Here is a 14937-nt window from a genome sequence, read left to right on the forward strand (position 1 = left end):
TCCACCCATTTTAGTGTAATCTACAAACTTACCAGATCACTCACATTTTCCTCCAGATCATTTATGTATATTACAAACAACAAATGGATCCCTTGGTCCCTCTGACGTTATACCACAGCATTCAGTTTATATTGCCTCTCCCCATCCAGAATACAACACCTGCAGTGTCTGCCACACTTCTCATTTTGAAAGCTTAATCTTAGAAATGGATGGGACTCAGAACATTGAGACAAGTTAATACAGATGGTCAAGAATTGTAGTTATAGTTCTTGATGTTACTTTACAATATAAGAATGAGGAGGAGCCTCTCAAGCCTGCACCGCTATTTAATACACTCATGACTGATCTCATCTTGTCCTCAACTTCACTTTCTTGCCCGCTGTCCAGAACTTTTCAATCTGTTCCCAATTAAATATTGATCTCAAAATTTCTCTAAATCCCAGCATTCAAGGTAATTTTCAGGAGTGAAGTCAACACCTTTGTGACCTTTTGAGAGAATTTCCCCTTATCTGTTTCAAACCTTACCCTAAAATTATGACCTCACATTCTAGACTGTCCCACACGAGAAAACATCCTATGTCTACTTCTTCAATCCCCTTTAACATCTTACATACCTCAATTAGATCTCTTACATTTTTCTAAACTCGAGAGAGTACAGCAATAGACAATAGGTGCAGGAGTAGGCCATTCTGCCCTTCGAGCCAGCACTACCATTCATTATGATCATGGTTGATTATCCACAATCAGTATCCTGTTCCTGCCTTATTCCCATAACCCTCAATTCCACAATCTCTAAGAGCTCTATACATCTCGTTCTTGAAAGTATCCAGAGACTTGGCCTTGAGTTTCTCCTCAACTCTGTTCTAAATGGCCTACCCCTTATTCTTATACTGTGTCCAGAAACTACTTTTTTAAATGCAGACATTCAACATCTTATCCAAACTAAATGGTAAACAAAAAGCCACTGAAGTTCCACTAAGGGGGAGAAAAAAAAAAGAACTGCAGATGGAAATCTGAAACAATAACAGAAATTGCTGCAAAATTGCAGTGGGCCTGACAGCATCTGTGGAATGAAATCAGTGAATGTTTTGGGTCCACTTGTGCGCGCATGTTGGTTGGGGGGGGGGGGGGGGGGGGTGGAAGAGGAAGTGTCAGTGAATCCAAAATGTAAAATGTTAACTGATTTCTCTCCACAGATGCTGCCAGATCTACTGAGACTTTCCAGAAAATTGTTTCCATTAACCAGGAATCTCATAAATCGGTTAAAGAGGGAATTTTTAATTATTAATATTACATGATTCTTTTACTGGAAGAAATTATAACATAACTGTCTCATCTATTTTTCTAATGCTTCTTCAGTTCTGGATAATTTAAAGAAAGCTGAATGAAGGAAATTCTTCATATCAGGGAGAAAAAAATTTGGGGAATGAGACAAACTTAAAATAAAAATCTGTCAATTTCTTTTTAAACCCTTCAGAAATGTTCATGTGGTTAATTGCAAGCATTGCTCTGGTGTTAGTGAAAATACAGGCTTTACCACCATAGGTCATGCTTTTGCACTGTTTCAAAGAACACTTCAATCAAAATTTAATAAATCTAGTTTACTGCATCTCCCAAAAGAACATGCATCATGCTGCAGAGGGCATTGCAACCATATGGGACCAGGTAAGTGGACAAGCTTGATAAACCTGATAAACCAGATCATATTTCTGTCAATTGTTTTGCTTATACTTGTATGTCGCATAAAGATCAACATCTTAATATGAGAGAAGAAAATTACACTTTAAAATGATACCAACCTTCTTCTATAGGCTCTTCTGCTGCCTCTGGGAGAGGTACTGCTTCTGTAAAATAGCAAGAACAAGAACGCTTTAGCCTCTGTGAGAAGTACAAGGAAAGCTGAGGAAGCGTGCTAAAAGCATAAGAGTCATGCTATTTCTTTCTCAATAGAAGCAAATGAAAACAAGCAATTTGCGGAATGGTAAGAAACAAAAGTAATTAGATTAAACTAACATCCACAATACACAAACCACACATGATACAACAGTATTTATAGCATGAGATAACAGAACCTCTTCTTACTTTTTGTTGCCATTGCTGGTACCAAACAAGGTTCTTTGGTATTTGCACATTGTGGCATATGGTCAGTTATCAGATTTCACCCAAAATGATAGCTGGGGCAGAGCTGTGGCCTCGATTGGTCTGGGCTTGGGGAAAGGTAACCATAGGGAAAGTTAACTTTTGAGGAAAAAGAAAATCACCATGGATTGCACACCAAACTACAGCTCAATGACTCCGGCTGCAAAGTGTGCAAGATAAAAAGGTGAAATAAGACCAATTCTAATATCTTCTAAATAACCTGCCAACTAAGCATGAAGATATTCAGGTGAGAGAGATACTGAAGTATAGGTGGGTACAAATGGAATTGTACTGGAATACAAGTTCAGCAAAATACCATTAAGCACACAACTCCAATAAAGAAAATACAGGCATGTAAAACTACAAAGAGGACAGGATAAGATTGAGGACAGCCAAGTCAGACAAACCTTGGATTTCAGATTCCACATCCAAGTTCTGAGATCCATAGGCTGTTGTAAGTAATAAAATTGACATTTTGTTAGTAATATTCACCCTTAACTTCCAGAAGATTGTTAGATTTTGTTTTAATAATAAGGAAAAACTATGAAAGGTGATCTCAATGCAAACCTGATTGGCTATCTTCATCTGTACTTTCAAGAACAGGAGACACCTCTGAAAAATAAAAAGAGGCCACAGTAAAAGGCAGCATACATATAAAATCAAATTATATCCTTCATGTAGGATTCATAAAATTTCTGAGCCCATCAGAGATAGAACCATGTTATAGGACTGAACTAAAATGTATATAAACCTGAATATAAGAATCTGAACAAAGAATAAAACAGAGATTCAGCACAGCTAAAAATACTAAATACTGCTGCACAGATTCAGAAGAATTGATGGATATAATTTAGTTATCGGCTGCAAGATTCTTAACAGGTATTTAATCATGCAATGGAACAAAAAAAATGAAATTGCTGGTGTAACTCTGCAGGTTTGGCAGCATCTGCAGGGAGGAAGCAAAGTTAATGTTCCAAGTCCACTGACACTTCATTCCGACAGATGCTGCCAGACCTGCTGAGTTTTGCCAGCAATTTCTGTTTAGTTTCAGATCTCCAGCATCTGTGGTATTTTCTTTTACATAACATAAAAAAATGGGGTGCTCCCATTCCCTTTTACAGAAAAAAAATTTCATGTAGAAAAGAGCAAAAAATGAAAAAATGCTGGAGAAACTGAGGTCAGGCACCGTTTGTAGAGAGAGAGAAAAACAATAATGTTTTGAGTCCAGTGATTTCTCATTTCTTGACAGCCTGTTTCAAGGTTCAGTTCTTACTGGAGGTCATTTGCATGCAACTTAAATCAAATTTAGGAATTAAAGCTGACAATTAACTTGCTTTGATGGGCTGACATACGAAATAGTTACTGTTTTTGTTCATTTGGCTTTCTGATCAAAACTGATGACTGATAAAACTGAAACATACTGGCAGTGCTGGACAGCAGGACAGATAGCCCTAATCCTGAAATCCGATCAAGTTGGCAATCTGTGCACTAACTGCTAGATGCCTCAGAGCACAATCATGGAATAGATGTTTAAAGATGTAAACAAACCTTGTATATCTTCTGTTCCTGGGACATATTCTGTTTCTTCAGCTAGTAGGAAGATTTAAAAACAGTCAAGCTCCAGATTTATAATGATAATTTCAATTGATATTTCTCCTCTCCAATACTCACTAGAGCAGAAAGTGTGATGGACTTGCTTTCAGGGAACAAAATATTTTATTATTCAGCCTGCAATGTTTCATTTAACCTAAGGCGACTATTACTTTATTTTCTTTGTAGGGTCCGGCGGAGATTTACAAGAATGATCCCAGGGATGAAGGGCTTATCAAATAAGTAGTGGTTGAGGACTCTGGGTTTGTACTTAATGGAGTTTAGAAGGATTACCAGAGATCTGGCTGAATTTACAGAATATCGAGGGGCCTGGATACACTGGACATAGAGAAGATGCTTTCAACTCGTAGGAGAGACCAGGACCTAAGGGGATAACATCAGAGTGAAGAGACTCTTCAGAAAGGAGATGAAGAGGAATTTCTTCAGCCACAGGGTGGTGAATCTGTGGGACTCTTTGCCGCACAGGGCTGTGGATGCCAAGTCAAGGAGTATATTGGAGACAGAGGTAGATTGGTAAGGAATCAAGGGTTATGGGGAGAAGGCAGTAGAATGCAGTTGAGAAACATATCAGATCAAAAGCAGAGCAGAATCATTGGTTCGAATGCTTAACGTTGCTCCTACATTTTAAGGTGGCCTTGTGGTAGAACCTAAAGTATATTAACAGCTGTTTCACTTTGCTTAGAATTTAAAGATCACATTTGTTTGTTGAAAGGCAAGAGGAGTGACAAGGCACTTACCATAAAACTCTTCCACTGTATCTTCATGTTCTAGGTCAACGTCTGCTAATAGTGAATCAAAAGTACTTTTTTAAAAAACTTCCCAATCAACTCCCCCAAATCTCCCTTCAATGCTGAGAAGATTCTTGCCAGGGCACATTCCAGGTTTACTGGCTGTCTTACAAGTACTTTGCAAAGCAAACATTGTTAGCATTCATTTGCAAAAAATTGAACACATTTATATTCAGGTACTCAAGCAGCTGATCTAGACATCACATTCCTGCCCATCAACAACTTTTATTTAGATAGGCCTTTAACACAGTAAGGCATCAAACAAAATTTGACACCAAACAATCTTAAAAATAACCAACTGCTTGTCTATAGCTACGAATCTTTTCAAAAGTATTGCATCTTGGGACATTAGACCTCAATAGAAAAATAATTAACAACTGACCAAAATGAATACATCTTTTTGAACGTCCAATTAAAAAAACGATTATTAAATGAACAAGTCCGAATTAGCTCGGCTCAGTCAGTATAAGCAACAAGCAAGCTGAGAACACAATAAACAAAATATACTTTTTGCATAAAGATAAGTCATCAAGATTGAATTAGCAACTGGTAGGAAGCATCAACAAAACTTGATCTTTAAATTTCCTCCTTGCTGAAAAATAATGCTGCTTGGTTGCAGTTTCATCGTCTTGGATTTGAAGCAAGTACGGTCCAACTGACCAGACAGAATTGAAATACTGCACCCACTCCATTTTGGTCCTGTCACCACTTTTACTAAAAGTTCTGACAATGTAAGGTCTGGTCTACTGACCCAACCAAATTGACTGACTACAGTAATTCCCAAGCGGTCTCTCCGAGCCAGGAAACTGTCCGTGTTGAAAATAACATGACAGATTGTACAATGCAAAGTTCAGCAATGTTGAGCAATAGAAATGCTGTTAATACTTTTCATCTTGTGTTCAACAGGAATAGCAGTTGCACTAATAATCAATTGAAAGTTAGTCACACAATTTCACAGTACAGGAGGCAGCTACGCAACCATCACGTTTGTACCAGCTCCAAAAACAGCTACCCAGCTAGTCCCATTTACCAACCCCATATCTGCATCCCTCTCAATTCATCACTTTCTAATATATATCCAGCTCTCATGTGAAATCACCTATGGGATCTGCCTCCAGCACTCTCCCGGGCAGTGTAGGAGGACTCACAGTGTGGGTCATGGACACATGCTTGAAGCTGCACACTTTCACACCCAGGGCCTTTTGCTTTGTGACCAGAAAGAAAAGGTTCATGTGTTGCACCTTTTCAACTCCATAATAGCTCGGGTGTACAGCCATTCCCTATGTACCCCCATGGTAATGCTGCCATCAATCAGGACTCTCCTATAACGTAGTTTCAATTGATGCTCTCAGTGAAGTTCCTTGCTATTCTGTGCTGATGCGTACAAGACAAAACAGCATGGCCCTTGTTACAGCGATATACCAATGTCAATTTGGGAGAATTCACATCAGGGGAGGGAGGGAGAGAGAGAGAGTGAGAGAGAGAGAGTGAGAGTGAGAGAGTGAGAGAGAGAGAGCGAGAGAGAGAGTGAGAGCGAGAGAGAGAGTGAGAGCGAGAGAGAGAGAGCGAGAGAGAGAGAGAGAGCGAGAGAGCGAGAGCGAGAGAGCGAGAGAGCGAGAGCGAGAGAGCGAGAGCGCGAGAGAGCGAGAGAGAGAGCGAGAGAGAGACAGACACACAGAGCGCGAGCCGGCGTGGGGCGGCGGCAGGGGGATATTCCATGTGATGGACAATGTTTCATTATGATTGAATTCCACGTATTACATTCTGACGGCAAAAATGTTGTTTAAGATTACTACGGTCAGACAAGCTTTAGGTCAAAAAAATATTTAGTTAGATGTTGCTCAGCATTTATGCCCCATTTTAACAAAATCCATTTCCCAGCAATTCTAGTTCACTTTCATCTAAGGACTTCATGGCGTCAACGTTCACTTCTTCTGTGCAATGTCACAAGGACTAACTTGAATCTAGTCTGGGATCCATGTTAGTGTGAAACCAAAACCAGACTATATCCAATCTGCACTTCATTGGGGAAGTTCATAAAGGAACACACTCGACACTGGAGACAATTACAGAGATGGGACAGTAAGTTTTACAGAAATTGAGGGTTAGAAAGTATGAGATAAATTGTAACTGACAATGCAGTGGGGGGGGGGGGGGGGAAATGAGTCAAGCAATTACGTAAAAGAGGAAAGAACAAGAGTGAGATGGAAGGCAAACTGTAAAAAGACAGAATGAGGAAGAAGCAAAGAACAAATATAAAGGGGAGATTATTGATTATTTTTCTACTGTATGATCTACTATACCAATTTATGTATTTACATGGTATAATACCAATCATGGAACAGTCTACACTGCAGTTTACCATCAATAAGGTGAAAGGTCACTACTGCTCAACAATTTCACAACACCGACACCAATTAAAAGGACAATAAAACAAAAGTGGTGAACGTACAAACCTGCACTACAAGTCATATTTACCTTCAGTAAATTTTTCGCTCTCCGACAGCTCTTCATCCATTTCATCTGCAAGTAAAATGTAGGATTTAACAAGCGGCATAATCATATCTGACAACCAAAAGCTAGTTTATCCCTACGAGTTTTTATATAAAAGTTTGTTTAATCTTAGAATATGAGCCAACATTTGCTCCTAATGGCTAAACAGCAGCAGCAGCTTTTTATTATCTTTGCATCCAGGCTGTGGTTTTCTGTTAGTAGTTTTGCATTGACTGTAAATTAAATGGGCAAAATGCTGTAGTGGGGAACTGAGAATTGCATGAAAAAGGCAGATAAACAACCCTTAGCCAACAGATGACCTCTCATTCGTTGTTTTTGCTCCAATGATGTGGATAGAATGGAATCGTGGAATGGTCTCCCATGATGGGGTAGATGGGTTGCTAGAACAATGAGGCATGCTTTAGGCCTGAAATGAGGAGAAATTTCTTTACTCAGAATTCTGAATCTTTAGAAATCTCTGCCCAAGTGTTCTGCAGTCATGTGGCCTTTTATGTCCATTCAAAGGGATAAATTGGGGGTGTGTGTATTGTCTCATTAGAGAGACAAAACCTCAGTCAGGGTAGCAGTTCCTCATTACTGCACTGCAAAAGCAGCTGGCATTTTGTTCCCAAGGCTCTGCAATAAAATGTCACATTACAATCTCGTATTTAGAGAGTGTGCTCTACCACTGATCATGCTCACACAATAAAGCTCAATTCCTCTTGAAATTTAGTTACAGTAACCTGGTGTCAAGAACTCAAGACTGTTTCAAATTCCTAAACCACTGCACTCCCACAACTAATCAAACTACTGCCCTTGTCTTACTGCACTTCACTAAAAAACCAAAACAAAGTCATTCACACGTTAAAATAAAGTTGACCAATTTTAAAAAGTTCAAATTACATTTTAAACGTCAAGAAGTGGGCAGCACGGTGGCACAGTGGTCAGCACTGCTGTCTCACAGCGCCTGAGACCCGGGTTCAATTCCCGACTCAGGCAACTGTCTGTGTGGAGTTTGCACGTTCTCCCCGTGTCTGCGTGGGTTTCCTCCAGGTGCTCCGGTTTCCTCCCACAGTCCAAAGATGTGCGGGTCAGGTGAATTGGCCATGCTAAATTGCCTGTAGTGTTAGGTAAGGGGTAAATGCAGGGGTATGGGTGGGTTGCACTTCGGCGGGTCGGTGTGGACTTGTTGGGCCGAAGGGCCTGTTTCCACACTGTAAGTAATCTAATCTAATACAACTTCCCAATGGATACTGAATCTATTCATCCCATTAAATATTTAGAAAGAGCAGCGGAAAGAATGACAAAGTAGAATTTTCAACATACCCCAATAACAAAATAAATCTTTCACTTGGAATACCCATGTGAACGGACCAGGTTCATTCTTATCAGAAGCAATTAAAAGCTATAAACCACTGAACATAAATAGCTGTGCAATAAGTACATAAATAAACAAAGCATGCACTACCTTCCTGGTCCACTTGGTCAGAGAAATCTTCAACTTCAGATTCATACAATCCTGAAAAAAGTAACAAATGTACTGTGCTGAAAGTCAAAGTAGCATTGCCTAACTACATGCATCATCCTAATTCAGAATGTGTGATGTGGTAATGAAAAGAGTTACATCAAAATTCCTGGGGTACATGTTATGATCTCTTGACCAGTAATTTTCAGTACACTGACTTCAAGCAAGGGTATAAGGAAAGCCAAAAATGTGTTGCTGCAAAGCGCAGCAGGTCAGGCAGCATCCAAGGAGCAGGAGAGTCGACGTTTCGGGCATGAGCCCTTCTTCAGGAATAGGGCTCATGCCCGAAACGTAGACTCTCCTGCTCTTTGGATGCTGCCTGACCTGCTGCGCTTTTCCAGCAACACATTTTCAGTTCTGATCTCCAGCATCTGCAGTCCTCACTTTCTCCCTCAAGGAAAGCCATCAAAACCTAAATTACCAAACAGATACCAGCTGGAATATTAACACACTTAATGCACATGGAAGGACATTCTGACAACTTCATGTATACACTAACTGTTCCTTCCAGCCACCTTAGATGGTACTGTGCATCAGAAATATGTACCACATTTATGCTATTGAATAGACAGGAAAGGTGTAGGGCTGAAGGGCAGAGCGGGGAATTATTAAGGGAGATTGAAGATCAGAAGTGTCACAGAACAAAGGGAGATTAATGATGCTTAACATAGGAACAGAGGTAGATCATTCAGCCCTTTGAACCTATTTTCATCATTTAACGAGATCATGGCAGATCTGTGATTGAACTGCACACACCTGCCTTTGGCTCATATGCTCTAATGCATGTGCTTCAAGAAAGACTTCCCATCTCTGATTTAAAATTAGTAATTAATTCACTGCCATTTGTGGAGTAGTGTTCCAAACATATCTCAACCTGTGCACGTAGAAGTGCTTCCTAACAGCTCTCATTTCTAATTCTCAGACTATGCAGTTGATGTGGTGTATATTTGTGGGCCAATCCAATGCAAGTCCATGGCCCAAACCCAAAAATGAGACAATGACGGTGGAAAAGGGTCAATCAATCACTTTGCAAGAGATATCTAAGTACAGTACCAATTAGATCATGGATCATAATACATACCTGGATCTTCTCGTTCAGAAACCACCTCCTCAGGCTGAAGTTCAGCATCATCTATGACAAATAGTTTCAGGTTAATATATGAGCAATCATGCATCGTGGTTAAAGTTCATATGTTTACAGGTAAAAGCACAAACCTGAAACAATATCATCAACATCTTCCTCAGTCACTTCTGATGTTTCTGAAAGGAAATAAAAAGTGTTTCTGTAACATTAATGACTTTTCACCACATTTTTGATGATTATTTGGATGACATATGTAATAACTACCTAGAATTGTGTCTTCTGGTACAACTGAAGCTTCAGGTCCAGAATCCTCTAAAAGAGAAAGATACTGATAAAAGGCTCAAGTACAAGGCCAAGTCCCTTGGGCCGGATAGGATTTACCCTAGGATTCTCTGGGAAGCCAGGGAGGAGATTGCAGAGCCTCTGGCTGTGATCTTAATGTCCTCATCGTCTACAGGAATACTGCCAGAAGACTGGAGGGTAGCAAACGTTGTCCCCTTGTTCAAGAAGGGGAGTAGAGACAACCCTGGTAAATATAGACCAGTGAGCCTTACTTCAGTCGTGGGTAAAGTGTTAGAAAAGGTTATAAGAGATAGGATTTTTCATCATCTAGAAAGGAATAAGTTGATTAGGGATAGTTAACATAGTTTTGTGAAGGGTAGGTCGTGCCTCACAAACCATATTGAGTTCTTTGAGAAGGTGAACAGGAGTATGAGGGTACAGCGGTTGATATGGTGTATATGGATTTCAGTGAGGCGTTTTGATAAGGTTCACTATGTAGGCTGTTGTACAAAATACGGAGGCATGGGATTGAAGGGGATTTTGCGGTTTGCATCAGAACTTGGCTAGCTGAAAGAAGACAGAGGGTGATGATTGATGGGAAGTATTCATCCTGGTGGTGTACCGCAAGGATCTGTTTTGGGTCCACCGTTGTTTGTTATTTATACAAATGATCTGGATGAGGGTATAGAAGATGCGTTAGTAAATTTGCAGATGACACCAAGATTAGATTAGAATAGACTCCCTAAGTATGGAAACAGGCCCTTCGGTCCAACATGTCCACACTGACCTCTGAAGAATAACCCATCCTGACCCATTTCCCACATTTACCCCTGACTAACACACTAAACACAATGGGCATTTTAGCATGGCCAATTCACCTGACCTGCACATCTCTGGACTGTGGGAGGAAACCGGAGCACCAGAGGAAACTCACGCAGACATGGGGACAACGTGCAAACTCCATATAAACAGTCGCCCAAGACTGGAATCTAACCCTTGTCCCTGGCGCTATGAGGCAGCAGTGCTAACCATTGAGGCACCATGTCTTCAAGGTCAGTAGGGTTGTGGATAGAGATTAAGGATGTTGTAGGTTACAGAGAGACATAGGTAAGCCGCAGAGCTGGGCAGAGAGGTGGCAAATGGAGTTCAATGTGGAAACGTTTGAGGTTGGTTCACTTTGGAAGGAGAAAAAGGAATGCAGAGTACTGGGCTAATGGTAAGATTCTTGGTAGGGTAGATGAGCAAAGAGATCTCAGTGTCCAGGTACATAGATGCTTGAAATTTGCCACCCAGGTTGATTGAGTTGTTAAGGCGGCATAAGGTGCGTTAGCCTTTATTGGTAAAGGGATCAAGTTTCAGAACTACTAGATCATGCTGCAACTGAACAAACCTCTGGTGCGGCCGCACCTGGGAGGATTGTGTACAGTCCTGATCACCGCATTATAGGAAGCACATGGAAGTTTTGGAAAGGGTTCAGAGGAGATTTACTAGAATGTTGCCTTGTATGGAGGGAAGGTCTTACAAGGTAAGGCTGAGGGACTCGAGGCTGTTAGAGAGAAAGTCGAGAGGTGACCCCCAAAGACACACACAGGGTTAGATAGAGTGGACAGTGAGAGCATTTTTCCTCGGATGGCAATGGCGAGCAAAAGGGGTCATAGCTTTAAATTGAGAGGTGATAGATCTTGGACAGACGTCAGAGGTAATTTCTTTACTCGGTAGTAGGGGCATAGTAGACTCGCCAACTTTAAGGATATTTAAATGGTCATTGGATAGATATATGAATGAAAATGGAATAGCGTAGGTTAGATGGGTTCCACAGATCAGCGCAACATTGAGGGCCGAAGGGCCTGTACTGCACTATAATGTTCTACAATAGCCAGCATATTGGTCAGCACTTTCAGTCAACAAAACTTTATAAACTATACTTAATGCAGCAAAATGTCGAAGATGTGCCCGAGACCCAACAAAATGATGGTTGCTATGCAACAGGAGCAGATACAAAGGAGGGTTCATTGAAAGTTGAAATTTGTTTATATTCTGGAAAGGTTCCTTCAGTTTTGAAAGTAGCAAATGTAAATCGACTATTCAAGAGGGGAGAAAGACAGGAAACACAGGCCAGTTAGATTGTCACAGAGAAGATGCTAGGTGTTAAATGCTAGAATGGAGGAAGCTATAACTGGGCACTTTGAAAAATTCAAGGTAATCAGAAAGAGTTGCTTTTGTGAATGGGATTTCACATTTGACAAATTTATTAGAGTTTCTTGAACTGACGTGCTGTGACAAGGTTGACCTAAACATCACAATGCAGACTGACTGTACATTTTTGGATACAATGAACAGAAGTGTAAAGAATTTTGGCATTTACTGCTAAAGGAATGGAGTATTATAGTAGAGAAGTGTTGCAGCAACTATACAAAGCATTGGTGAGACCACATCTGGAGCACCACATAAAACTTTGGTGCTCTTACTTGAGGAAGGTTGTAATTGCAGTGGAGGCAGTTCAAAGATGGTTCACTAGGTTATTCAGAGGTGAAAAACATATCTAATGAGGTCAATACACAAGTTTAGAAGGATGAATCAGATTTAATTGAGGTATACAAGATGCTAATAGGGACTAAGAAAGTAGATGTAGGGAGGATGTTTCCCCTTCTGGGGAAATGTTGAATGGTTGAACAAAGAGACCTTGGAGTGCAGGTTCATAGCATGAATGGGTTGGACCAAAGGGTATGTTTCCATGCTGTACACCTCTATGACTCTATAACCAGTAATTAATATAGGATAAGAGGTAACAGATTTAAAACAGAGATGAGGAAGAATTATTTCACTCAAAGGATCACAACTCTGGAATTTATTACCCCAGAGTGGGGTGGATGCTAGACACTGAATAAATTGGAGGAGGAAATAGATAAATTGTTAATTACTAATTGGTTGAAGGGTTATGGGAAGCAGACAGGAAAGTGGAGTTGAAACAGAGATGAGATCAACCATGATCGCGTGAAATAGTGCAGCAGGCTTAAGAGTCTGAATCACCTACTCCTGTTCCTAGTACATGTTCTTATGAGAGAAATTAGCTTTGGAGGCTGGAAAAATCTGTTTTATTTCCAATCAAATGTTCCATAGAAGAATCAGTTTTGTTTACTAGAAAGGTGATGAACATTCAATGCTGAAGTCTCATTGATTTAGCAGCTATTATAAATGCTGGAACATACTCATCGTATCTGGCAGTATCAGTGAGGAAAGAAAGAGTTAGCAATTCAAGTCCATGACCATGCATTGGTCCTGGTCCAGTTCTGATAGATCAAAGATCAAACACAATTAACTATTTTTCTCTCTCCACAGATGCTGCCACACTTCAATTATTATTTGCAGCAGATATTTTTTCTATTCTAGATTTTCAGTTTCTGTAGTATTCTGCTTGTGTCTCCAAGGGATCGTGTCCTTAAAGGACACTTTAGAATGAAATAAGCGATTAACTCATCCAATTAAGTTACTAGAATGGGAATTGCTAAGTTATTTTACATGTATAATCATTGATTAAAACTTCACTGAGTGCCATTACTCGTGGAATAACTTACAAGAATATATATTCACACAGGCAAGAGCAATAAAATATTCAGAATGAAACAATACTTAGGACAGCTCTTTACTAACTTCATATCTCAAAGCTACGTGTACTTTATGGGGTTCTCTGGGCTCATACCAGGTGCTGCATTATAGGCACTCTTATTTTAAGTTAGTATCTGACTGGACAAGTTAATCAAATGCACATGATTCTTCCAAATAAATTAATCATCTTTCTTTTTTGTACCTTGCATCACTCCCTTGTTGCAAAGACAGACAAACTGAATTGTTAACTTCACTTCTGTTGACAGACATACGCTGCCTGTTTAACACATTACATATTGTGACAGTTGAAAAGATGGATCTTTGGCACGAAGGAAAATCAGCATCTCAAAGTTACAATTCAAGTATTCTATTATCCAGCACCATGTAACGCTCTCCTACCAACAGAAATTATTACACTAATTAACATAAATAAAATTGCATGGAGTACCTGGAACCTCCGATCCTTCAGACACTTCCTCTTCCATGTACTCAGACTCTTCTATAATAGAGATTCACCGATTTATTAAAATCGAGGGTATAACATCCAGTTGAAACAATCACAATCAGTAAACATTTTTGCACATAAATGTATAATCTTCTCTTCTACCACTTTAAACTCAAAAAGTATTCTATTTAAGGAATGGAATGTTGATATTTTAATTAAGTAATTAAAAGTGATGTACAAACCTCGAGTATCTGCTTCCACAGGTTCAGGCTCAAACGTATCATCTCGAACTTCATCTGCAAACGGAAAGCAGAACCTTGCATTCTATTACTAGGTTATTAAAATTGAATTTCAAGCACAGATTTCAATTTCTTCATCTAGAAGCAAACCACCGTATAAGCATCTGCATTTACATTTATATGTTTCATCAATCACATATACAACCTTCGAGGGAATGCAGCATTAAACACACTATAAAAAAGAACAGACAAGATGATCAAGAACTATTATTTATTACTCCCTCTTGGGAACATCTCCCCAGTTCTTCAAGCTTTTGATTTCTCTCACAATCAGCTTCAGTTTCGACACTCTCCTCTTATTGGCTTTCAATTCTTATCTTCGAGTGGATGCCTCCATTGCCCCTTGCACGGTCACAGATGATTATACCTTTCTATAATAATTTCCCTCTCCCAGATGTGTATCATATCATCTTTAGGACCATTTCATGCATCACCAACACCAAACTCTATCCACAATCTTGTCCTACTTTTATATCTCCAGAGCAGTCTTCTTCCATCATGTTAAACTGCAGTCAGTGATAAACACAATCTAGTCTACCCTTCAGAGAAAGTAATGCACTGTGTAAAGACAGAGTCTCCTCTGTCCTCACCTACCTCCCCACCAGTCTCTTGCATCATCCTGAAACACTTCCACCAACTCCAACTAGGCTTCACAACCAAGAACA

General features: G+C 39.9%; 1 protein-coding gene across 11 annotated transcripts in view; it reads right to left on the minus strand.

Moving 5' to 3' along the window:
* Positions 1–14937, minus strand: part of unm_hu7910 (un-named hu7910) — a 214075-nt gene that overhangs the window by 106957 nt on the left and 92181 nt on the right. For 7 of the 11 annotated variants that reach the window (XM_060822659.1, XM_060822658.1, XM_060822654.1 and 4 more), the window contains 12 exons: positions 14216–14269; positions 13977–14027; positions 9905–9952; positions 9772–9816; positions 9638–9688; positions 8500–8550; positions 7017–7061; positions 4488–4532; positions 3688–3729; positions 2707–2751; positions 2547–2588; positions 1800–1844 (listed from right to left, as the gene is read on the minus strand). In XM_060822659.1, coding sequence (XP_060678642.1) covers positions 1800–1844; positions 2547–2588; positions 2707–2751; positions 3688–3729; positions 4488–4532; positions 7017–7061; positions 8500–8550; positions 9638–9688; positions 9772–9816; positions 9905–9952; positions 13977–14027; positions 14216–14269 — 564 coding nt within the window. The remainder of the gene's footprint in view (positions 1–1799; positions 1845–2546; positions 2589–2706; positions 2752–3687; positions 3730–4487; positions 4533–7016; positions 7062–8499; positions 8551–9637; positions 9689–9771; positions 9817–9904; positions 9953–13976; positions 14028–14215; positions 14270–14937) is intronic. The other 4 variants (XM_060822663.1, XM_060822657.1, XM_060822653.1 and 1 more) reach the window with 3 other exon arrangements.

The sequence above is a fragment of the Hemiscyllium ocellatum genome, chromosome 4 (genome assembly GCF_020745735.1).
Source record: "Hemiscyllium ocellatum isolate sHemOce1 chromosome 4, sHemOce1.pat.X.cur, whole genome shotgun sequence".
NCBI classification, from domain to species: Eukaryota; Metazoa; Chordata; class Chondrichthyes; order Orectolobiformes; family Hemiscylliidae; genus Hemiscyllium; species Hemiscyllium ocellatum.